General features: G+C 49.2%; 1 protein-coding gene across 1 annotated transcript in view; it reads left to right on the forward strand.

Annotated features, from left to right (window-relative positions):
- LOC109884963 (signal-induced proliferation-associated 1-like protein 2) overlaps window positions 1-25,521 on the forward strand; it is a gene marked incomplete in the record, with an annotated part of 384,885 nt that overhangs the window by 213,771 nt on the left and 145,593 nt on the right. Inside the window, 1 exon segment of the mRNA XM_031799971.1 lies at window positions 17,218-17,496. Within this exon segment, the coding sequence (XP_031655831.1) occupies window positions 17,218-17,496 (279 nt within the window).

A 25,521-nucleotide genomic window follows, 5' to 3' on the forward strand; every position in this document is an offset into this window, starting at 1 on the left:
AACTACAACAACAATATTAATGAGAACAACAATACATTAAAGCAATGGTAGTGGACCAGTGTCAACATGACTGAGAAGACACATGACCTGGTAGTAGACCAGTCAACATGACTGAGAAGACACATGACCTGGTAGTAGACCAGTGTCAACATGACTGAGAAGACACATGACCTGGTAGTAGACCAGTGTCAGCATGACTGAGAAGACACATGACCTGGTAGTAGACCAGTGTCAGCATGACTGAGAAGACACATGACCTGGTAGTATAGTATACCATTCTCAACATGACTGAGAAGACACATGACCTGGTAGTAGACCAGTTTCAACATGACTGAGAAGACACATGACCTGGTAGTAGACCAGTGTCAACATGACTGAGAAGACACATGACCTGGTAGTAGACCAGTGTCAGCATGACTGAGAAGATACATGACCTGGTAGTAGACCAGTGTCAACATGACTGAGAAGACACATGACCTGGTAGTAGACCAGTGTCAACATGACTGAGAAGACACATGACCTGGTAGTAGACCAGTGTCAGCATGACTGAGAAGATACATGATCTGGTAGAAGACCAGTGTCAACATGACTGAGAAGACACATGACCTGGTAGTAGAGCAGTTTCAACATGACTGAGAAGACTCATGACCTGGTTGTAGACCAGTTTCAACATGACTGAGAAGACACATGACCTGGTAGTAGACCAGTGTCAACATGACTGAGAAGACACATGACCTGGTAGTAGACCAGTGTCAGCATGACTGAGAAGATACATGACCTGGTAGTAGACCAGTGTCAACATGACTGAGAAGACACATGACCTGGTAGTAGACCAGTGTCAACATGACTGAGAAGACACATGACCTGGTAGTAGACCAGTGTCAGCATGACTGAGAAGATACATGATCTGGTAGTAGACCAGTGTCAACATGACCGAGAAGACACATGACCTGGTAGTAGAGCAGTTTCAACATGACTGAGAAGACTCATGACCTGGTTGTAGACCAGTGTCAGCATGACTGAGAAGACACATGACCTGGTAGTAGACCAGTGTCAACATGACTGAGAAGACACATGACCTGGTAGTAGAGCAGTGTCAACATGACTGAGAAGACTCATGACCTGGTAGTAGACCAGTGTCAGCATGACTGAGAAGACACATGACCTGGTAGTAGACCAGTGTCAACATTACTGAGAAGACCAATGACCTGGTAGTAGATCAGTCTCAACATGACTGAGAAGACCAATGACCTGGTAGTAGATCAGTCTCAACCTGACTGAGAAGACACATGACCTGGTAGTAGACCAGTATCAACATGACTGAGAAGACACATGACCTGGTAGTGGACCAGTGTCAACATGACTGAGAAGACACATGACCTGGTAGTAGACCAGTGTCAACATGACTGAGAAGACACATGACCTGGTAGTAGACCAGTGTCAACATGACTGAGAAGACACATGACCTGGTAGTAGACCAGTGTCAGCATGACTGAGAAGATACATGACCTGGTAGTAGAGCAGTTTCAACATGACTGAGAAGACTCATGACCTGGTTGTAGACCAGTGTCAGCATGACTGAGAAGACACATGACCTGGTAGTAGACCAGTGTCAACATGACTGAGAAGACACATGACCTGGTAGTAGACCAGTGTCAGCATGACTGAGAAGACACATGACCTGGTAGTAGACCAGTCTCAACATGACTGAGAAGACACATGACCTGGTAGTAGAACAGTTTCAACATGACTGAGAAGACACATGACCTGGTAGTAGACCAGTGTCAACATGACTGAGAAGACACATGACCTGGTAGTAGACCAGTGTCAACATGACTGAGAAGACCAATGACCTGGTAGTAGATCAGTCTCAACCTTACTGAGAAGACACATGACCTGGTAGTAGACCAGTGTCAGCATGACTGAGAAGACACATGACCTGGTAGTAGACCATTCTCAACATGACTGAGAAGACACATGAACTGGTAGTAGACCAGTCAACATGACTGAGAAGACACATGACCTGGTAGTAGACCAGTGTCAACATGACTGAGAAGACACATGACCTGGTAGTAGACCAGTGTCAGCATGACTGAGAAGACACATGACTTGGTAGTAGACCAGTGTCAGCATGACTGAGAAGACACATGACCTGGTAGTATACCATTCTCAACATGACTGAGAAGACACATGACCTGGTAGTAGACCAGTTTCAACATGACTGAGAAGACACATGACCTGGTAGTAGACCAGTGTCAACATGACTGAGAAGACACATGACCTGGTAGTGGACCAGTCAACATGACTGAGAAGACACATGACCTGGTAGTGGACCAGTGTCAACATGACTGAGAAGACACATGACCTGGTAGTAGACCAGTCAACATGACTGAGAAGACACATGACCTGGTAGTAGACCAGTGTCAACATGACTGAGAAGACACATGACCTGGTAGTAGACCAGTGTCAACATGACTGAGAAGACTCATGACCTGGTAGTAGACCAGTGTCAGCATGACTGAGAAGACACATGACCTGGTAGTAGACCAGTGTCAGCATGACTGAGAAGACACATGACCTGGTAGTAGACCAGTGTCAGCATGACTGAGAAGACACATGACCTGGTAGTATACCATTCTCAACATGACTGAGAAGACACATGACCTGGTAGTAGACCAGTTTCAACATGACTGAGAAGACACATGACCTGGTAGTAGACCAGTGTCAACATGACTGAGAAGACACATGACCTGGTAGTAGACCAGTGTCAGCATGACTGAGAAGATACATGACCTGGTAGTAGACCAGTGTCAACATGACTGAGAAGACACATGACCTGGTAGTAGACCAGTGTCAACATGACTGAGAAGACACATGACCTGGTAGTAGACCAGTGTCAGCATGACTGAGAAGATACATGATCTGGTAGAAGACCAGTGTCAACATGACTGAGAAGACACATGACCTGGTAGTAGAGCAGTTTCAACATGACTGAGAAGACTCATGACCTGGTTGTAGACCAGTTTCAACATGACTGAGAAGACACATGACCTGGTAGTAGACCAGTGTCAACATGACTGAGAAGACACATGACCTGGTAGTAGACCAGTGTCAGCATGACTGAGAAGATACATGACCTGGTAGTAGACCAGTGTCAACATGACTGAGAAGACACATGACCTGGTAGTAGACCAGTGTCAACATGACTGAGAAGACACATGACCTGGTAGTAGACCAGTGTCAGCATGACTGAGAAGATACATGATCTGGTAGTAGACCAGTGTCAACATGACCGAGAAGACACATGACCTGGTAGTAGAGCAGTTTCAACATGACTGAGAAGACTCATGACCTGGTTGTAGACCAGTGTCAGCATGACTGAGAAGACACATGACCTGGTAGTAGACCAGTGTCAACATGACTGAGAAGACACATGACCTGGTAGTAGAGCAGTGTCAACATGACTGAGAAGACTCATGACCTGGTAGTAGACCAGTGTCAGCATGACTGAGAAGACACATGACCTGGTAGTAGACCAGTGTCAACATTACTGAGAAGACCAATGACCTGGTAGTAGATCAGTCTCAACATGACTGAGAAGACCAATGACCTGGTAGTAGATCAGTCTCAACCTGACTGAGAAGACACATGACCTGGTAGTAGACCAGTATCAACATGACTGAGAAGACACATGACCTGGTAGTGGACCAGTGTCAACATGACTGAGAAGACACATGACCTGGTAGTAGACCAGTGTCAACATGACTGAGAAGACACATGACCTGGTAGTAGACCAGTGTCAACATGACTGAGAAGACACATGACCTGGTAGTAGACCAGTGTCAGCATGACTGAGAAGATACATGACCTGGTAGTAGACCAGTGTCAACATGACTGAGAAGACACATGACCTGGTAGTAGAGCAGTTTCAACATGACTGAGAAGACTCATGACCTGGTTGTAGACCAGTGTCAGCATGACTGAGAAGACACATGACCTGGTAGTAGACCAGTGTCAACATGACTGAGAAGACACATGACCTGGTAGTAGACCAGTGTCAGCATGACTGAGAAGACACATGACCTGGTAGTAGACCAGTCTCAACATGACTGAGAAGACACATGACCTGGTAGTAGAACAGTCTCAACATGACTGAGAAGACACATGACCTGGTAGTAGAACAGTTTCAACATGACTGAGAAGACACATGACCTGGTAGTAGACCAGTGTCAACATGACTGAGAAGACACATGACCTGGTAGTAGACCAGTGTCAACATGACTGAGAAGACCAATGACCTGGTAGTAGATCAGTCTCAACCTTACTGAGAAGACACATGACCTGGTAGTAGACCAGTGTCAGCATGACTGAGAAGACACATGACCTGGTAGTAGACCATTCTCAACATGACTGAGAAGACACATGACCTGGTAGTAGACCAGTATCAACATGACTGAGAAGACACATGACCTGGTAGTAGACCAGTGTCAACATGACTGAGAAGACACATGACCTGGTAGTAGACCAGTGTCAGCATGACTGAGAAGATACATGACCTGGTAGTAGACCAGTGTCAACATGACTGAGAAGACACATGACCTGGTAGTAGAGCAGTTTCAACATGACTGAGAAGACTCATGACCTGGTTGTAGACCATTGTCAGCATGACTGAGAAGACACATGAACTGGTAGTAGACCAGTGTCAACATGACTGAGAAGACTCATGACCTGGTAGTAGACCAGTGTCAGCATGACTGAGAAGATACATGACCTGGTAGTAGACCAGTGTCAGCATGACTGAGAAGACACATGACCTGGTAGTAGACCAGTGTCAGCATGACTGAGAAGACACAAGACCTGGTAGTAGACCAGTCTCAACATGACTGAGAAGACACATGACCTGGTAGTAGACCAGTTTCAACATGACTGAGAAGACACATGACCTGGTAGTAGACCAGTGTCAACATGACTGAGAAGACACATGACCTGGTAGTAGACCAGTGTCAACATGACTGAGAAGACACATGACCTGGTATGAAAGACAAAACAAAACATGTTGGCTTTTCACCCAATAAATATTTGATTTTATAGTTTCAAATTCTTTGTATTGAATTATAATTTTGGGAAAGAAATATTCTCTTAGGTCTGAGTATTTGTCACAGTGTAATAGGAAATGCAGCTCTGTCTCTAACTCTCCCCTGGAGCAGAGTGAGCACAGACTGTCCTCTCTGGGCAGCCAGGTTTCTCTGTGACGACTGGTCTCTATTGCCAGAAATCAAATCAAATCAAATCAAATGTGTTTATATAGCCCTTCGTACATCAGCTGATATCTCAAAGTGCGGTACAGAAACCCAGCCTAAAACCCCAAACAACAAGCAATGCAGGTGTAGAAGCACTGTGGCTAGGAAAAACTCCCTAGAAAGGCCAAAACCTAGGAAGAAACCTAGAGAGGAACCAGGCTATGTGGGGTGGCCAGTCCTCTTCTGGCTGTGCCGGGTGGAGATTATAACAGAACATGGCCAAGATGTTCAAATGTTCATAAATGACCAGCATGGTCGAATAATAATAAGGCAGAACAGTTGAAACTGGAGCAGCAGCACGGCCAGGTGGACTGGGGACAGCAAAGAGTCATCATGTCAGGTAGTCCTGGGGCATGGTCCTAGGGCTCAGGTCCTCCGAGAGAGAGAAAGAAAGAGAGAAGGAGAGAATTAGAGAACGCACACTTAGATTCACACAGGACACCAAATAGGACAGGAGAAGTACTCCAGATATAACAAACTGACCCCAGCCCCCCGACACATAAACTACTGCAGCATAAATACTGGAGGCTGAGACAGGAGGGGTAAGGAGACACTGTGGCCCCATCCGAGGACACCCCCGGACAGGACCAAACAGGTTGGCCTGTGATGACGGGTCTCTATAGCCAGACTGTCCTCTCTGGGCAGCCAGGTTGGTCTGTGACGACCGGTCTCTATAGCCAGACTGTGCTCACTGAGTCTGTACCTAGTCAATGTTTTCCTCAGTTTTCTATCAGTCACAGTGGTCAGATAGTCTGCCAACATGTACTGTCTGTTTAGAGACAAATAGCATTGAAGTTTACTTAGATTCTTTGTGGTGTCTTTCCAAAACATGATATCTTTTTATTTTTGTTTTGTGATGATTTGGTTGGGTCAGATTTTCTGAGTGCTGTCCTGAGGCTCTATGGGGTTGGTTTGGGTTGGTGAACTGAGCCTCAGAACCAGCTGGCTGAGTGCTGTCCTGAGGCTCTATGGGGTTGGTTTGGGTTGGTGAACTGAGCCTCAGAACCAGCTGGCTGAGTTCTGTCCTGAGGCTCTATGGGGTTGGTTTGGGTTGGTGAACTGAGCCTCAGAACCAGCTGGCTGAGTGGACTCTTTTTTCATCTCTTGACATTGTAGAGCTGTGTTATTTTTAGATGGTTGTAAAATTTGATGGCTCTTTTTTCTATTTGAATGAGTAGGGGGTATTGACCCAATTCTGCTCTACATGCGTTATTTGGAGTTTTTCTTTGCACTTGCAATACACTCTTGCAAAACTCTGCATGCAGTATTTCAATTGGATGTTTGTTCCATTTGGTAAATTCATTATTAGAGACTGGATCCTGTAGTTCACTGCCAATTGAGCAATTGGTTCTATAACTGATTGAACATTTTGAGCCAGATTCTAATTCTAATTCTAATTTTGATTTTGATGTTCCTTTTAATGGCATAGAATGCTCTTCTTGCTTTGTCTCTCAGCTCATTCACAGCCATGTGAAAGCTACCTGTGTTGCTGATATTTAGTCCTAGATATGTGTAGTTTTTGGTGTGTTCTAATAGAACTGTGTCCAAATAGAATTTATATATGTTTATTATTTACAGACCTTTTTTTGGAATATCATTATATATATATATATTTTTTAGGTTAAAGGTCAGAGCCCAGGTCTGACAGAACCTGTGATTAACGGTCAGAGCCCAGGTCTGACAGAACCTGTGATTAACGGTCAGAGCCCAGGTCTGACAGGACCTGTGATTAACGGTCAGAGCCCAGGTCTGACAGAACCTGTGGTTAACGGTCAGAGCCCAGGTCTGACAGAACCTGTGATTAACGGTCAGAGCCCAGGTCTGACAGAACCTGTGGTTAACGGTCAGAGCCCAGGTCTGACAGAACCTGTGATTAACGGTCAGAGCCCAGGTCTGACAGAACCTGTGATTAACGGTCAGAGCCCAGGTCTGACAGAACCTGTGGTTAACGGTCAGAGCCCAGGTCTGACAGAACCTGTGGTTAACGATCAGAGCCCAGGTCTGACAGGACCTGTGGTTAACGATCAGAGCCCAGGTCTGACAGGACCTGTGGTTAACGGTCAGAGCCCAGGTCTGACAGGACCTGTGATTAACGGTCAGAGCCCAGGTCTGACAGAACCTGTGGTTAACGATCAGAGCCCAGGTCTGACAGAACCTGTGGTTAACGGTCAGAGCCCAGGTCTGACAGAACCTGTGGTTAACGGTCAGAGCCCAGGTCTGACAGAACCTGTGGTTAACGATCAGAGCCCAGGTCTGACAGAACCTGTGATTAACGGTCAGAGCCCAGGTCTGACAGAACCTGTGGTTAACGGTCAGAGCCCAGGTCTGACAGAACCTGTGGTTAACGGTCAGAGCCCAGGTCTGACAGAACCTGTGGTTAACGATCAGAGCCCAGGTCTGACAGAACCTGTGGTTAACGGTCAGAGCCCAGGTCTGACAGAACCTGTGGTTAACGATCAGAGCCCAGGTCTGACAGAACCTGTGGTTAACGGTCAGAGCCCAGGTCTGACAGAACCTGTGGTTAACGGTCAGAGCCCAGGTCTGACAGGACCTGTGATTAACGGTCAGAGCCCAGGTCTGACAGGACCTGTGATTAACGGTCAGAGCCCAGGTCTGACAGGACCTGTGATTAACGGTCAGAGCCCAGGTCTGACAGAACCTGTGGTTAACGGTCAGAGCCCAGGTCTGACAGGACCTGTGGTTAACGGTCAGAGCCCAGGTCTGACAGAACCTGTGGTTAACGATCAGAGCCCAGGTCTGACAGAACCTGTGATTAACGGTCAGAGCCCAGGTCTGACAGAACCTGTGGTTAACGGTCAGAGCCCAGGTCTGACAGAACCTCTGGTTAACGATCAGAGCCCAGGTCTGACAGAACCTGTGGTTAACGGTCAGAGCCCAGGTCTGACAGAACCTGTGGTTAACGATCAGAGCCCAGGTCTGACAGAACCTGTGGTTAACGATCAGAGCCCAGGTCTGACAGAACCTGTGGTTAACGGTCAGAGCCCAGGTCTGACAGAACCTGTGGTTAACGGTCAGAGCCAAGGTCTGACAGAACCTGTGGTTAACGGTCAGAGCCCAGGTCTGACAGGACCTGTGGTTAACGGTCAGAGCCCAGGTCTGACAGGACCTGTGATTAACGGTCAGAGCCCAGGTCTGACAGGACCTGTGATTAACGGTCAGAGCCCAGGTCTGACAGGACCTGTGATTAACGGTCAGAGCCCAGGTCTGACAGAACCTGTGGTTAACGGTCAGAGCCCAGGTCTGACAGAACCTGTGGTTAACGGTCAGAGCCCAGGTCTGACAGGACCTGTGGTTAACGGTCAGAGCCCAGGTCTGACAGGACCTGTGGTTAACGGTCAGAGCCCAGGTCTGACAGGACCTGTGATTAACGGTCAGAGCCCAGGTCTGACAGGACCTGTGGTTAACGGTCAGAGCCCAGGTCTGACAGAACCTGTGGTTAACGGTCAGAGCCCAGGTCTGACAGGACCTGTGGTTAACGGTCAGAGCCCAGGTCTGACAGGACCTGTGGTTAACGGTCAGAGCCCAGGTCTGACAGAACCTGTGGTTAACGATCAGAGCCCAGGTCTGACAGAACCTGTGGTTAACGATCAGAGCCCAGGTCTGACAGAACCTGTGGTTAACGGTCAGAGCCCAGGTCTGACAGAACCTGTGGTTAACGGTCAGAGCCCAGGTCTGACAGAACCTGTGGTTAACGGTCAGAGCCCAGGTCTGACAGGACCTGTGGTTAACGGTCAGAGCCCAAGTCTGACAGGACCTGTGATTAACGGTCAGAGCCCAGGTCTGACAGGACCTGTGATTAACGGTCAGAGCCCAGGTCTGACAGGACCTGTGATTAACGGTCAGAGCCCAGGTCTGACAGAACCTGTGGTTAACGGTCAGAGCCCAGGTCTGACAGAACCTGTGGTTAACGGTCAGAGCCCAGGTCTGACAGGACCTGTGGTTAACGGTCAGAGCCCAGGTCTGACAGGACCTGTGGTTAACGGTCAGAGCCCAGGTCTGACAGGACCTGTGATTAACGGTCAGAGCCCAGGTCTGACAGGACCTGTGGTTAACGGTCAGAGCCCAGGTCTGACAGAACCTGTGGTTAACGGTCAGAGCCCAGGTCTGACAGGACCTGTGGTTAACGGTCAGAGCCCAGGTCTGACAGGACCTGTGGTTAACGGTCAGAGCCCAGGTCTGACAGGACCTGTGGTTAACGATCAGAGCCCAGGTCTGACAGGACCTGTGGTCAACGGTCAGAGCCCAGGTCTGACAGGACCTGTGATTAACGGTCAGAGCCCAGGTCTGACAGAACCTGTGGTTAACGGTCAGAGCCCAGGTCTGACAGAACCTGTGGTTAACGATCAGAGCCCAGGTCTGACAGAACCTGTGATTAACGGTCAGAGCCCAGGTCTGACAGAACCTGTGGTTAACGGTCAGAGCCCAGGTCTGACAGAACCTGTGGTTAACGGTCAGAGCCCAGGTCTGACAGAACCTGTGGTTAACGGTCAGAGCCCAGGTCTGACAGAACCTGTGGTTAACGGTCAGAGCCCAGGTCTGACAGGACCTGTGATTAACGGTCAGAGCCCAGGTCTGACAGGACCTGTGATTAACGGTCAGAGCCCAGGTCTGACAGGACCTGTGATTAACGGTCAGAGCCCAGGTCTGACAGAACCTGTGGTTAACGGTCAGAGCCCAGGTCTGACAGGACCTGTGGTTAACGGTCAGAGCCCAGGTCTGACAGAACCTGTGGTTAACGATCAGAGCCCAGGTCTGACAGAACCTGTGATTAACGGTCAGAGCCCAGGTCTGACAGAACCTGTGGTTAACGGTCAGAGCCCAGGTCTGACAGAACCTCTGGTTAACGATCAGAGCCCAGGTCTGACAGAACCTGTGGTTAACGGTCAGAGCCCAGGTCTGACAGAACCTGTGGTTAACGATCAGAGCCCAGGTCTGACAGAACCTGTGGTTAACGGTCAGAGCCCAGGTCTGACAGAACCTGTGGTTAACGGTCAGAGCCCAGGTCTGACAGAACCTGTGGTTAACGGTCAGAGCCCAGGTCTGACAGAACCTGTGGTTAACGGTCAGAGCCCAGGTCTGACAGGACCTGTGATTAACGGTCAGAGCCCAGGTCTGACAGGACCTGTGATTAACGGTCAGAGCCCAGGTCTGACAGGACCTGTGATTAACGGTCAGAGCCCAGGTCTGACAGGACCTGTGATTAACGGTCAGAGCCCAGGTCTGACAGAACCTGTGGTTAACGGTCAGAGCCCAGGTCTGACAGAACCTGTGGTTAACGGTCAGAGCCCAGGTCTGACAGGACCTGTGGTTAACGGTCAGAGCCCAGGTCTGACAGGACCTGTGGTTAACGGTCAGAGCCCAGGTCTGACAGGACCTGTGATTAACGGTCAGAGCCCAGGTCTGACAGGACCTGTGGTTAACGGTCAGAGCCCAGGTCTGACAGAACCTGTGGTTAACGGTCAGAGCCCAGGTCTGACAGGACCTGTGGTTAACGGTCAGAGCCCAGGTCTGACAGGACCTGTGGTTAACGGTCAGAGCCCAGGTCTGACAGAACCTGTGGTTAACGATCAGAGCCCAGGTCTGACAGGACCTGTGGTTAACGGTCAGAGCCCAGGTCTGACAGGACCTGTGATTAACGGTCAGAGCCCAGGTCTGACAGGACCTGTGATTAACGGTCAGAGCCCAGGTCTGACAGGACCTGTGATTAACGGTCAGAGCCCAGGTCTGACAGAACCTGTGGTTAACGGTCAGAGCCCAGGTCTGACAGAACCTGTGGTTAACGGTCAGAGCCCAGGTCTGACAGGACCTGTGGTTAACGGTCAGAGCCCAGGTCTGACAGGACCTGTGGTTAACGGTCAGAGCCCAGGTCTGACAGGACCTGTGATTAACGGTCAGAGCCCAGGTCTGACAGGACCTGTGGTTAACGGTCAGAGCCCAGGTCTGACAGAACCTGTGGTTAACGGTCAGAGCCCAGGTCTGACAGGACCTGTGGTTAACGGTCAGAGCCCAGGTCTGACAGGACCTGTGGTTAACGGTCAGAGCCCAGGTCTGACAGAACCTGTGGTTAACGATCAGAGCCCAGGTCTGACAGAACCTGTGGTTAACGATCAGAGCCCAGGTCTGACAGAACCTGTGGTTAACGGTCAGAGCCCAGGTCTGACAGAACCTGTGGTTAACGGTCAGAGCCCAGGTCTGACAGAACCTGTGGTTAACGGTCAGAGCCCAGGTCTGACAGAACCTGTGGTTAACGGTCAGAGCCCAGGTCTGACAGGACCTGTGGTTAACGGTCAGAGCCCAAGTCTGACAGGACCTGTGATTAACGGTCAGAGCCCAGGTCTGACAGGACCTGTGATTAACGGTCAGAGCCCAGGTCTGACAGGACCTGTGATTAACGGTCAGAGCCCAGGTCTGACAGAACCTGTGGTTAACGGTCAGAGCCCAGGTCTGACAGAACCTGTGGTTAACGGTCAGAGCCCAGGTCTGACAGGACCTGTGGTTAACGGTCAGAGCCCAGGTCTGACAGGACCTGTGGTTAACGGTCAGAGCCCAGGTCTGACAGGACCTGTGATTAACGGTCAGAGCCCAGGTCTGACAGGACCTGTGGTTAACGGTCAGAGCCCAGGTCTGACAGAACCTGTGGTTAACGGTCAGAGCCCAGGTCTGACAGGACCTGTGGTTAACGGTCAGAGCCCAGGTCTGACAGGACCTGTGGTTAACGGTCAGAGCCCAGGTCTGACAGGACCTGTGGTCAACGGTCAGAGCCCAGGTCTGACAGGACCTGTGATTAACGGTCAGAGCCCAGGTCTGACAGAACCTGTGGTTAACGGTCAGAGCCCAGGTCTGACAGAACCTGTGGTTAACGATCAGAGCCCAGGTCTGACAGAACCTGTGATTAACGGTCAGAGCCCAGGTCTGACAGAACCTGTGGTTAACGGTCAGAGTCCAGGTCTGACAGAACCTGTGGTTAACGGTCAGAGCCCAGGTCTGACAGAACCTGTGGTTAACGGTCAGAGCCCAGGTCTGACAGAACCTGTGGTTAACGGTCAGAGCCCAGGTCTGACAGGACCTGTGATTAACGGTCAGAGCCCAGGTCTGACAGGACCTGTGATTAACGGTCAGAGCCCAGGTCTGACAGGACCTGTGATTAACGGTCAGAGCCCAGGTCTGACAGAACCTGTGGTTAACGGTCAGAGCCCAGGTCTGACAGGACCTGTGGTTAACGGTCAGAGCCCAGGTCTGACAGAACCTGTGGTTAACGATCAGAGCCCAGGTCTGACAGAACCTGTGATTAACGGTCAGAGCCCAGGTCTGACAGAACCTGTGGTTAACGGTCAGAGCCCAGGTCTGACAGAACCTCTGGTTAACGATCAGAGCCCAGGTCTGACAGAACCTGTGGTTAACGGTCAGAGCCCAGGTCTGACAGAACCTGTGGTTAACGATCAGAGCCCAGGTCTGACAGAACCTGTGGTTAACGGTCAGAGCCCAGGTCTGACAGAACCTGTGGTTAACGGTCAGAGCCCAGGTCTGACAGAACCTGTGGTTAACGGTCAGAGCCCAGGTCTGACAGAACCTGTGGTTAACGGTCAGAGCCCAGGTCTGACAGGACCTGTGGTTAACGGTCAGAGCCCAGGTCTGACAGGACCTGTGATTAACGGTCAGAGCCCAGGTCTGACAGGACCTGTGATTAACGGTCAGAGCCCAGGTCTGACAGGAACCTGTGGTTAACGGTCAGAGCCCAGGTCTGACAGAACCTGTGGTTAACGGTCAGAGCCCAGGTCTGACAGGACCTGTGGTTAACGGTCAGAGCCCAGGTCTGACAGGACCTGTGGTTAACGGTCAGAGCCCAGGTCTGACAGGACCTGTGATTAACGGTCAGAGCCCAGGTCTGACAGGACCTGTGGTTAACGGTCAGAGCCCAGGTCTGACAGAACCTGTGGTTAACGGTCAGAGCCCAGGTCTGACAGGACCTGTGGTTAACGGTCAGAGCCCAGGTCTGACAGGACCTGTGGTTAACGGTCAGAGCCCAGGTCTGACAGGACCTGTGGTTAACGGTCAGAGCCCAGGTCTGACAGGACCTGTGGTCAACGGTCAGAGCCCAGGTCTGACAGGACCTGTGATTAACGGTCAGAGCCCAGGTCTGACAGGACCTGTGATTAACGGTCAGAGCCCAGGTCTGACAGAACCTGTGGTTAACGGTCAGAGCCCAGGTCTGACAGGACCTGTGGTTAACGGTCAGAGCCCAGGTCTGACAGGACCTGTGATTAACGGTCAGAGCCCAGGTCTGACAGGACCTGTGATTAACGGTCAGAGCCCAGGTCTGACAGGACCTGTGATTAACGGTCAGAGCCCAGGTCTGACAGGACCTGTGGTTAACGGTCAGAGCCCAGGTCTGACAGGACCTGTGATTAACGGTCAGAGCCCAGGTCTGACAGGACCTGTGATTAACGGTCAGAGCCCAGGTCTGACAGGACCTGTGATTAACGGTCAGAGCCCAGGTCTGACAGGACCTGTGGTTAACGGTCAGAGCCCAGGTCTGACAGGACCTGTGATTAACGGTCAGAGCCCAGGTCTGACAGGACCTGTGATTAACGGTCAGAGCCCAGGTCTGACAGGACCTGTGGTTAACGGTCAGAGCCCAGGTCTGACAGGACCTGTGGTTAACGGTCAGAGCCAGGTCTGACAGGGCCTGTGATTAACGGTCAGAGCCCAGGTCTGACAGGACCTGTGGTTAACGGTCAGAGCCCAGGTCTGACAGGACCTGTGGTTAACGGTCAGAGCCCAGGTCTGACAGGACCTGTGATTAACGGTCAGAGCCCAGGTCTGACAGGGCCTGTGATTAACGGTCAGAGCCCAGGTCTGACAGAACCTGTGGTTAACGGTCAGAGCCCAGGTCTGACAGGACCTGTGATTAACGGTCAGAGCCCAGGTCTGACAGGACCTGTGATTAACGGCCAGAGCCCAGGTCTGACAGGACCTGTGATTAACGGTCAGAGCCCAGGTCTGACAGGACCTGTGATTAACGGTCAGAGCCCAGGTCTGACAGGACCTGTGGTTAACGGTCAGAGCCCAGGTCTGACAGGACCTGTGGTTAACGGTCAGAGCCCAGGTCTGACAGGACCTGTGATTAACGGTCAGAGCCCAGGTCTGACAGAACCTGTGGTTAACGATCAGAGCCCAGGTCTGACAGGACCTGTGGTTAACGATCAGAGCCCAGGTCTGACAGAACCTGTGGTTAACGGTCAGAGCCCAGGTCTGACAGGACCTGTTATTAACGGTCAGAGCCCAGGTCTGACAGGACCTGTGATTAACGGTCAGAGCCCAGGTCTGACAGGACCTGTGATTAACGGTCAGATCCCAGGTCTGACAGGACCTGTGATTAACGATCAGAGCCCAGGTCTGACAGAACCTGTGGTTAACGGTCAGAGCCCAGGTCTGACAGGACCTGTGATTAACGGTCAGAGCCCAGGTCTGACAGGACCTGTGGTTAACGGTCAGAGCCCAGGTCTGACAGGACCTGTGGTTAACGGTCAGAGCCCAGGTCTGACAGAACCTGTGGTTAACGGTCAGAGCCCAGGTCTGAGAGGACCTGTGATTAACGGTCAGAGCCCAGGTCTGACAGAACCTGTGGTTAACGGTCAGAGCCCAGGTCTGACAGGACCTGTGGTTAACGGTCAGAGCCCAGGTCTGACAGGACCTGTGATTAACGGTCAGAGCCCAGGTCTGACAGAACCTGTGGTTAACGGTCAGAGCCCAGGTCTGACAGGACCTGTGATTAACGGTCAGAGCCCAGGTCTGACAGGACCTGTGATTAACGGCCAGAGCCCAGGTCTGACAGGACCTGTGATTAACGGTCAGAGCCCAGGTCTGACAGGACCTGTGATTAACGGTCAGAGCCCAGGTCTGACAGGACCTGTGGTTAACGGTCAGAGCCCAGGTCTGACAGGACCTGTGGTTAACGGTCAGAGCCCAGGTCTGACAGGACCTGTGATTAACGGTCAGAGCCCAGGTCTGACAGAACCTGTGGTTAACGATCAGAGCCCAGGTCTGACAGGACCTGTGGTTAACGATCAGAGCCCAGGTCTGACAGAACCTGTGGTTAACGGTCAGAGCCCAGGTCTGACAGGACCTGTGATTAACGGTCAGAGCCCAGGTCTGACAGGACCTGTGATTAACGGTCAGAGCCCAGGTCTGACAGGACCTGTGATTAACGGTCAGAGCCCAGGTCTGACAGGACCTGTGATTAACGATCAGAGCCCAGGTCTGACAGAACCTGTGGTTAACGGTCAGAGCCCAGGTCTGACAGGACCTGTGATTAACGGTCAGAGCCCAGGTCTGACAGGACCTGTGGTTAACGGTCAGAGCCCAGGTCTGACAGGACCTGTGGTTAACGGTCAGAGCCCAGGTCTGACAGAACCTGTGGTTAACGGTCAGAGCCCAGGTCTGAGAGGACCTGTGATTAACGGTCAGAGCCCAGGTCTGACAGAACCTGTGGTTAACGGTCAGAGCCCAGGTCTGACAGGACCTGTGGTTAACGGTCAGAGCCCAGGTCTGACAGGACCTGTGATTAACGGTCAGAGCCCAGGTCTGACAGAACCTGTGGTTAACGGTCAGAGCCCAGGTCTGACAGGACCTGTGATTAACGGTCAGAGCCCAGGTCTGACAGAACCTGTGGTTAACGGTCAGAGCCCAGGTCTGACAGAACCTGTGGTTAACGGTCAGAGCCCAGGTCTGACAGAACCTGTGGTTAACGGTCAGAGCCCAGGTCTGACAGAACCTGTGGTTAACGGTCAGAGCCCAGGTCTGACAGAACCTGTGGTTAACGGTCAGAGCCCAGGTCTGACAGAACCTGTGGTTAACGGTCAGAGCCCAGGTCTGACAGAACCTGTGGTTAACGATCAGAGACCAGGTCTGACAGGACCTGTGGTTAACGGTCAGAGCCCAGGTCTGACAGGACCTGTGATTAACGGTCAGAGCCCAGGTCTGACAGAACCTGTGGTTAACGGTCAGAGCCCAGGTCTGACAGGACCTGTGGTTAATGGTCAGAGCCCAGGTCTGACAGGACCTGTGATTAACGGTCAGAGCCCAGGTCTGACAGAACCTGTGGTTAACGGTCAGAGCCCAGGTCTGACAGAACCTGTGGTTAACGGTCAGAGCCCAGGTCTGACAGAACCTGTGGAGACGATCTAGGTGCTGCTGTAACCCCTCATTAGTGGGAGACAGCAGCACCAGGCCATCTGTCTACAGCAGACCCTCCTTAGTGGGAGACAGCAGCACCAGGTCATCTGTCTACAGCAGACCCTCCTTAGTGGGAGACAGCAGACCCTCCTTAGTGGGAGACAGCAGCACCAGGTCATCTGTCTACAGCAGACCCTCCTTAGTGGGAGACAGCAGCACCAGGTCATCTGTCTACAGCAGACCCTCTTTAGTGGGAGACAGCAGCACCAGGTCATCTGTCTACAGCAGACCCTCCTTAGTGGGAGACAGCAGACCCTCCTTAGTGGGAGACAGCAGCACCAGGCCATCTGTCTACAGCAGACCCTCCTTAGTGGGAGACAGCAGGACCAGGTCATCTGTCTACAGCAGACCCTCCTTAGTGGGAGACAGCAGGACCAGGTCATCTGTCTATAGCAGACCCTCTTTAGTGGGAGACAGCAGCACCAGGTCATCTGTCTACAGCAGACCTTCCTTAGTGGGAGACAGCAGCACCAGGTCATCTGCGTACAGAAGACACTTGATTTCAGTGTTGTGTCGGGTGATACCAGGTGCTGCCGATTCTTCTAATGTTTTTGCCAATTCATTAATGTAGATGTTAAATAGTGTTGGACTTATTGGGCAGCCCTGTTTCACTCCCCATCCCTGAGTCTCTCTCTCTCTCTCTCTCTCTCTCTCTCTCTAGGGGATGTTCTGAGTTGTACCGTATCCCAATGGTAGAGTATAAATTGGACAGTGAGGGGACGCCATGTGAGTACAAGACCCCATTTAGACGAAACACCACCTGGCACAGGGTACCCACGTCAGCAGGTCAGCCGTCCAATCCCAACACCCGGTGCTCCCCCACCCAGAGACACCCCGACCGGGCAGGCAGAGACAGGATGGGACAGCAGGTCCTTCAGCAGGGACAGACTGCTATCCCACGATCCACCTCCTTCGATAGAAAGCTGCCAGATGGATCCAGGTAGGGAGCTGAGCACCTGGACAAACCTTACAATGTGTTTATCCTGTTCTCACACTCTTTATCTCTTTCTCTTTCTCTTTCTCTTTCTCTTTCTCTTTCTCTCTCGCTCTCGCTCTCGCTCTCTCTCTCTCTCTCGCTCTCACTCTCGCTCTCTCTGTCTCTCTCTGTTTCGCTTAACTCTCTTTCCTTCTCTCTCTCTCTCTCTCTCTCTCTCTCTCTCTGTCTCTCGCATTCTGTCGCACCCACTCTTTTACTCTCACGATCACAATTTATCTCTCTCTCTCTCACACACACACAATCACTCTCTCACAATCTCAATCACTCTCCTTCTCTCTCCTCCCCATCTCTCAATTCAATTCAATTCAAGGTGCTTTATTGGCATGGGAAACACATGTTGACATTGCCAAAGCAAGTGAGGTAGATAATATACAAAAGTGAAATAAACAATCAACATTCACAGTAAACATTAAAACTTCTTAGAGCTGCAATCCCGTTAACGGGATCGATGTGACAGCAGCCAGTGAAATTCAAAACAACAGAAATCTCATAATTAAAATTCCTCAAACATACATATATTTTATACCGTTTTAAAGGTAATCTTGTTGTTAATCCCACCAGTGTCCGATTTCCGAAGGCTTTACAGCGAAAGCTCCACAAACGATTACGTTAGGTCACCACCAAGCCACAGTAAAACACATCCATTTTTCCAGCCAAAGATAGGAGTCACAAAAGGCACAAATAGAGATAAAATGAATCACTAACCTTTGATGATCTTCATCAGATGACACTCATAGGACTTCATGTTACACAATACATGTATGTTTTGTTTGATAAAGTTCATATTCATGTTAAAAAAATCTGAGTTTACATTGGCGCATTACGTTCAGTAGTACCAAAAACATCCAGTGATTTTGCAGAGAGCCACATCAATTTACAGAAATACTCATCATAAATGTTGATGAAAATACAAGTGTTACACATGGAATTATAGCTATACTTCTCCTTAATGCAACCGCTGTGTCAGATTTCAAAATAACTTTACGGAAAAGCAAACCATGCAATAATCTGAGAACGGCGCTCAGAAAACAAATACATTTATCCGCCATGTTGGAGTCAACAGAAATCAGAAATAACATTATCAATATTCACTTACCTTTGATGACCTTCATCAGAATGCACTCCCAGGAATCCTAGTTCCACAATAAATGTTTGATTTGTTCGATAATGTCCAGTATTTAATTTTGTTAGGGCTTTAGGTACACAAATCCAAACGCTCGTGCAGGTCCAGCCGAACGTCGGACGAATCAATCTTTAGGATGTTTTTATCATAGATCCTCAATAACATTCCAACCGGAGAATTCCATTGTCTGTAGAAAAGCCATGGAACGCATCCTGCCCCACATCACAGTAGAAGTCTCATTCAAGTTTCTAAAGACGGGTTACATCTAGTGGAAGCCTTAGGAAGTGCAACATAACCGATATCCCACTGTGTATTCAATAGGGGCTGGGTTGAAAATCGACCAACCTCAGATTTCCCACTTCCTGTTTGGATTTCTTCTCAGGATTTTGCCTTCTAAATAAGTTCTGTTATACTCACAGACGTCATTCAAAGTGTTTTCTATCCATTTCTATCCAATACTACTAATAATATGCATATATTAGCAAACTGGGACTGAGGAGCAGGCCGTTTGCTCTGGGCACCTCTGTGCACCTTTCATCCAAGCTACTCAATACTGCCCCTGCAGCCATAAGAAGTTTAAACATACAGAAGTTTCAAAAGAATAAAGACATTACAAATGTCATATTATGTCTATATACAGGGTTGTAACGATATACAAATGGTTAAAGTACAAAAGGGAAACTAAATAAGCATAAATATGAGTTGTAACGATGTACAAATGGTTAAAGTACAAAAGGGAAAATAAATAAGCACAAATATGGGTTGTATTTACAATGGTGTTTGTTCATCACTGGTTTAACTTTTCTTGTGGCAACAGGTCACAAATCTTGCTGCGGTGATGGCACATTGTGGTATTTCACCCAGTAGATATTGGAGTTTATCAAAATTGGATTTCTTTTCAAATTCTTTGTGGATCTGTGTAATCTGAGGGAAATATGTGTCTCTAATATAGTCATACATTGAGCAGGAGGTTAGGAAGTGCAGCTCAGTTTCCACCTCATTTTGTGGGCAGTGTGCACATAGCCTGTCTTTTCTTGAGAGCCAGGTCTGCCTACGGCGGCCTTTCTCAATAGCAAGGCTATGCTCACTGATTCTGTACATAGTCAAAGCTTTCCTTAACTTTGGATCAGTCACAGTGGTCAGGTATTCTGCCACTGTGTACTCTCTGTTTAGGGTCAGTCACAGTGGTCAGGTATTCTGCCACTGTGTACTCTCTGCTTAGGGCCAAATAGCATTCTAGTTTGCTCTGTTTTTTTTGTTAATTCTTTCCAATGTGTCAAGTAATTATCTTTTTGTTTTCTCATGATTTGGTTAGGTCTAATTTATTTGGTTGGGTCTAATTGTGTTGCTGTCCGGGGCTCTGTGGATTGTGTTTGTGAACAGAGCCCCAGGACCAGCTTGCTTAGGGGACTCTTCTCCAGGTTAATCTCTCTGTAGGTGATGGCTTTGTTATGGAAGGTTTGGGAATCGCTTCCTTTTAGGTTGTTGTTGAATTTAACGTCTCTTTTCTGGATTTTGATCATTAGCGGGTATCGGCCTAATTCTGCTCTGCATGCATTATTTGGTGTTCTACGTTGTACACTGAGGATATTTTTGCAGAATTCTGCATGCAGAGTCTCAATTGGTGTTTGTCCCATTTTGTGAATTCTTGGTTGGTGAGCGGACCCCAGACCTCACAAAGGGCAATGGGTTCTATAACTGTATTTTTAGAAAGGTCCTAATTGGTATGTTGAATTTTATGTTCCTTTTGATTGAGTAGAATGCCCTTCTTGCCTTGTCTCTCAGATCGTTCACAGCTTTGTGGAAGTTACCTGTGGCGCTGATGTTTAGGCCAAGGTATGTATAGTTTTTTTGTGTGCTCTAGGGCAACAGTGTCTAGATGGAATTTGTTTTTGTGGTCCTGGTGACTGGACCTATTTTGAAACACCATTATTTTGATCTTACTGAGATTTACTGTCAGGGCCCAGGTCTGGCAGAATCTGTGCAGAATATCTAGGTGCTGCTCTAGGCCCTCCTTGGTTGATGACAGAAGCACCAGATCATCAGCAAACAGTAGACATTTGACTTCAGACTCTAGTAGGGTGAGGCCGGGTGCTGCAGACTTTTCTAGTACCCGCGCCAATTCGTTGATATATGTATATGTTGAAGAGGGTGGGGCTTAAGCTGCAACCCTGTCTCACCCCACAGCCCTGTGCGAAGAAATATGTGTTTTTTGCCTATTTTAACCGCACACTTGTTGTTTGTGGAGATTGGAGAAGTGGTTTACCCATACATCTCCATTTTGGATAGATAACTCTTTGTGGTGTTGTTTGTTTAGTGTTTTCCAATGCTCCCAGAATTGGTTCGAGTGGATGGTTCAGTTACATTGATTTCTGACGTGCTGTATTGATTTAGTGATTCACCATAGTGAAGGCATTCATCAAGGCGTAGACTCAGGTTTTCCGGGTCTCTATGTTTGTGGTTGGACAGGTTTCTCAATTTCTTTCTTAGATTTTTTGCATTCTTCATCATACCATTTGTCATTGTTGTTCAATTTCTTCGGTTTTCTATTTGAGATTTTTAGATTTGATAGGGAAGCTGCGAGTTCAATATATTGTTGAGATTTTCTACTGCCAAGTTTACGCCTTCACTATTACAGTGGAATGTTTTACCCAGGAAATTGTCTAAAATAGATTGAATTTGTTGTTGCCGATTAGTTTTTGGTAGGTTTCCAAACTGCATTCCTTCCATCTATAGCATTTCTTAATGTTACTCAGTTCTTTTGGCTTTGATGCCTCTTGATTGAGTATTGCTCTGTTCAAGTAGACTGTGATTTTGCTCTAGTCTGATAGGGGTGTCAGTGGGCTGACTGTGAACGCTCTGAGAGACTCCGTGTTGAGGTCAGTGATAAAGTAGTCTACAGTACTACTGCCAAGAGATGAGCTATAGGTGTACCTACCATAGGAGTCCCCTCGAAGCCTACCATTGACTATGTACATACCCAGCGTGCGACAGAGCTGCAGGAGTTGTGACCCGTTTTTGTTGGTTATGTTGTCATAGTTGTGCCTAGGGGGGCATATGGGGGAGGGAATGCTTTCACCTGCAGGCAGGTGTTTGTCCCCCTGTGTGCTGAGGGTGTCAGGTTCTTGTCCAGTTCTGGAATTTAGGTCACCACAGACTAGTACATGTCTCTCTCTCTCATTGGAGTGCATGCAGAGAGTGAGTCAGAAGCAGGAGTGGGAGAGAGAGAAAGAGAGAGAGGGAGGGAGTAGTTGAGTTGTTTTTAGGTTATATTTGTCTCACTCACACATATAGGGGTGGTGGGATCATTGAGGGTGCAACCAGTGGGAGGGGCTGGTTTTAATGGCCACTCATGGAGGTTTGGAGTTTGAAAAACGTATTCAGCGGCATGGGGTGAAGATTCCCACTGAGGCAGGGTGTTCCGTGGGAGAATGTAGCTCAGCAGTGGGCGCTATCATTGGGTATGATAGCATCAAATCAGCCTCAAGGACGAATAGCGCTGTCGTAATATTCTTAGATTCCATTGAAAAGGTGAATACGATAGTTGGGAGTGGAGTTCTGTTGCGGGAGACACAGATGTCGGTGTTTCCTCTGAAGAAAGTTCTACTTTCTAACGTACCCCTATTTGTTAGAGATTAGGTATTGGAGTGAGAGTTATCTCATCAGGGACAACTTGTTTCTACAATATAGAAGGTTATTTTGGGATGCAAATCTCCTTTGCTGAAACATGTCGTGTCTCATAGGAGACAAGTGCACATGATTTTCATGAAGGATACTGACAAATTGAATTTAGCGTTCAGTTTCAAGATTGATGGATTTGATTATGTTCTACGCTTCTACTGAATCAATTAAATGCTTTGGGTGTGGAGGAGAGGGGCATTTGGTGCGTAATTGTTCAGAGAAGGAGCGTGCAGAGCCTGGAAGTGTCACGTTCTGACCTTTATTTCCTTTGTTTTGTCATTATTTAGTATGGTCAGGGCGTGAGTTGGGGTGGGCAGTCTATGTTTGTTTTTCTATGATTTTGGGATTTCTATGTTTCCGTGTGTGTGTTTTTCACCACACGGTACTGTTTTGGTTTTCGTTCGTTCCACGTTTATTGTTTTTGTATTCAGTTGTGTTCATGTTGAGTATTTCTTATTAAAAGAACCATGGACACTTACCACGCCGCATATTGGTCCTCTGATCCTTCTCGCCTCTCCTCTTCAGACGAAGAGGAGGAAAACCTTTACAGAAACACCCACCAACCAAGGACCAAGCGGCGTGGTAACAGACAGCAACAGCAGCAGCTGCAGCAGCAACAACAGCGAGGAGAGGAGGAGATTTTGAACAGAGAAGGACCCTGGGCACAGGCTGGGGAATATCGCCGCCCCAAAGCAGCCTGGGGGAGTGGTGCCAAGGCTGCGCACCAGAGCTCCAGTGCTCCCCCACAGCCCGAACCTTCAGGTGTCTCCTCCTAACACCAAGCCTCCTGGAGGTCTCCCGAGCCTGGTGGATCCTGTGGCAGCCCCACGCACCAGGCTGTCTCTCTGTCTCCTCCCTACAGGTGTTCCCGTCTGTCCAGAGCTGCTAGAGTCTCCCGTCTGTCCAGAGCGGCTAGAGTCTCCCGTCTGTCCAGAGCGGCTAGAGTCTCCCGTCTGTCCAGAGTGGCTAGAGTCTCCCGTCTGTCCAGAGCGGCTGGGGTCTCCCGTCTGTCCAGAGCTGCTAGTCTCCCGTCTGTCATGAGCCGCCAGAGCTACCAGTCTGTCAGGATCTGCCAGAGCCGCCATTCAGCCAGGATCTGCCAGAGCCGCCATTCAGCCAGGATCTGCCAGAGCCGCCATTCAGGCGGGATCTGCCAGAGCCGCCATTCAGTCGGGATCTGCCAGAGCCGCCATTCAGCCGGGATCTGCCAGAGCCGCCATTCAGCCGGGATCTGCCAGAGTCGTCAGTCAGCTGGAATCTGCCAGAGTTGTCAGCCAGTCCGGAGCTGCCCCTCAGTCCGGAGCTGCCCCTCAGTCCGGAGCTGCCATTCAGTCCTGAGCTGCCCCTCAGTCCAGTGGGGCCATTTAGAAGGGTCGCCGTGTTTAGGAGGCCACGGAGGCGGACAATGAGGCGGAGAAAGACTGTGGTGAAATGGGGTCCACGTCCCGCGCCAGAGCCGCCACCGCAGACAGACCCCCACCCAGACCCTCCCCTATAGGTTAAGGTTTTGCGGCTGGAGTCCGCTCCTTTGGGGTGAGGTACTGTCACGTTCTGACCTTTATTTCCTTTGTTTTGTCATTATTTAGTATGGTCAGGGCGTGAGTTGGGGTGGGCAGTCTATGTTTGTTTTTCTATCATTTTGGGATTTCTATGTATCCGTGTCTGTGTTTTTCACCACATGGTACTGTTTTGTTTTTTGTTCGTTCCATGTTTATTGTTTTTGTATTCAGTTGTGTTCATGTTGAGTATTTCTTATTAAAAGAACCATGGACACTTACCACGCCGCATATTGGTCCTCCAATCCTTCTCGCCTCTCCTCTTCAGACAAAGAGGAGGAAACCCTTTACAGGAAGGAGCTCTAGCTCTGGTGCAGCTAAAGCACCACTGAGAAGGGATGAACAAGCTAAGGGTTCAGGGGAAGGGAGAAGGTGGGCAGATGTGGTGGAAGAAGTAGGAAAGGAGAGCAATGTGGCTACGGGGGAAGATGTGGTAGAGCAGGGAAAAGAGGATGGGGTGAGACTGCGATTGACGTCACTGAGAATGCAATGGGAGTTCAAGAGGAGAGTGAAACAATGCAAAATGAAGCAGCTGTTTTCAAAGTACCGAAGAGGAAGAATTTAAGGTGATGAAGGTTCTAATTCTAAGAGGAAGGTAGAGATGATTAATCAGTTGAGGATAAACAGGTTGTAGAGATGGGGTTTTCTACTGGGGATGAGAGTGAGGATAAACAGGTTGTAGAGATGGGGTTTTCTACTGGGGATGATAGTGAGGATTAACAGGTTGTAGAGATGGGGTTTTCTACTGGGGATGAGAGTGAGGATTAACAGGTTGTAGAGATGGGGTTTTCTACTGGGGATGATAGTGAGGATTAACAGGATGTAGAGATGGGGTTTTCTACTGGGGATGATAGTGAGGATTAACAGGTTGTAGAGATGGGGTTTTCTACTGGGGATGATAGTGAGGATTAACAGGATGTAGAGATGGGGTTTTCTACTGGGGATGATAGTGAGGATTAACAGGATGTAGAGATGGGGTTTTCTACTGGGGATGATAGTGAGGATTAACAGGATGTAGAGTGGAGGAGTTTTCTACTGGGGAAGATAGTGAGGATTAACAGGTTGTAGAGATGGAGGAGTTTTCTACTGGGGATGATAGTGAGGATTAACAGGTTGTAGAGATGGAGGAGTTCTCTACTGGGGATGATAGTGAGGATTAACAGGATGTAGAGATGGAGGAGTTTTCTACTGGGGATGATAGTGAGGACTAACAGGTTGTAGAGATGGGGTTTTCTACTGGGGATGATAGTGAGGATTAACAGGTTGTAGAGATGGAGGAGTTCTCTACTGGGGATGATAGTGAGGATTAACAGGTTGTAGAGATGGGGTTTTCTACTGGGGATGATAGTGAGGATTAACAGGTTGTAGAGATGGAGGAGTTCTCTACTGGGGATGATAGTGAGGATTAACAGGATGTAGAGATGGGGTTTTCTACTGGGGATGATAGTGAGGATTAACAGGTTGTAGAGATGGAGGAGTTTTCTACTGGGGATGATAGTGAGGACTAACAGGTTGTAGAGATGGGGTTTTCTACTGGGGATGATAGTGAGGATTAACAGGTTGTAGAGATGGAGGAGTTCTCTACCGGGGACGATAGTGAGGATTAAC

The sequence above is a fragment of the Oncorhynchus kisutch genome, linkage group LG20 (assembly GCF_002021735.2).
Source record: "Oncorhynchus kisutch isolate 150728-3 linkage group LG20, Okis_V2, whole genome shotgun sequence".
Taxonomy (NCBI): Eukaryota; Metazoa; Chordata; class Actinopteri; order Salmoniformes; family Salmonidae; genus Oncorhynchus; species Oncorhynchus kisutch.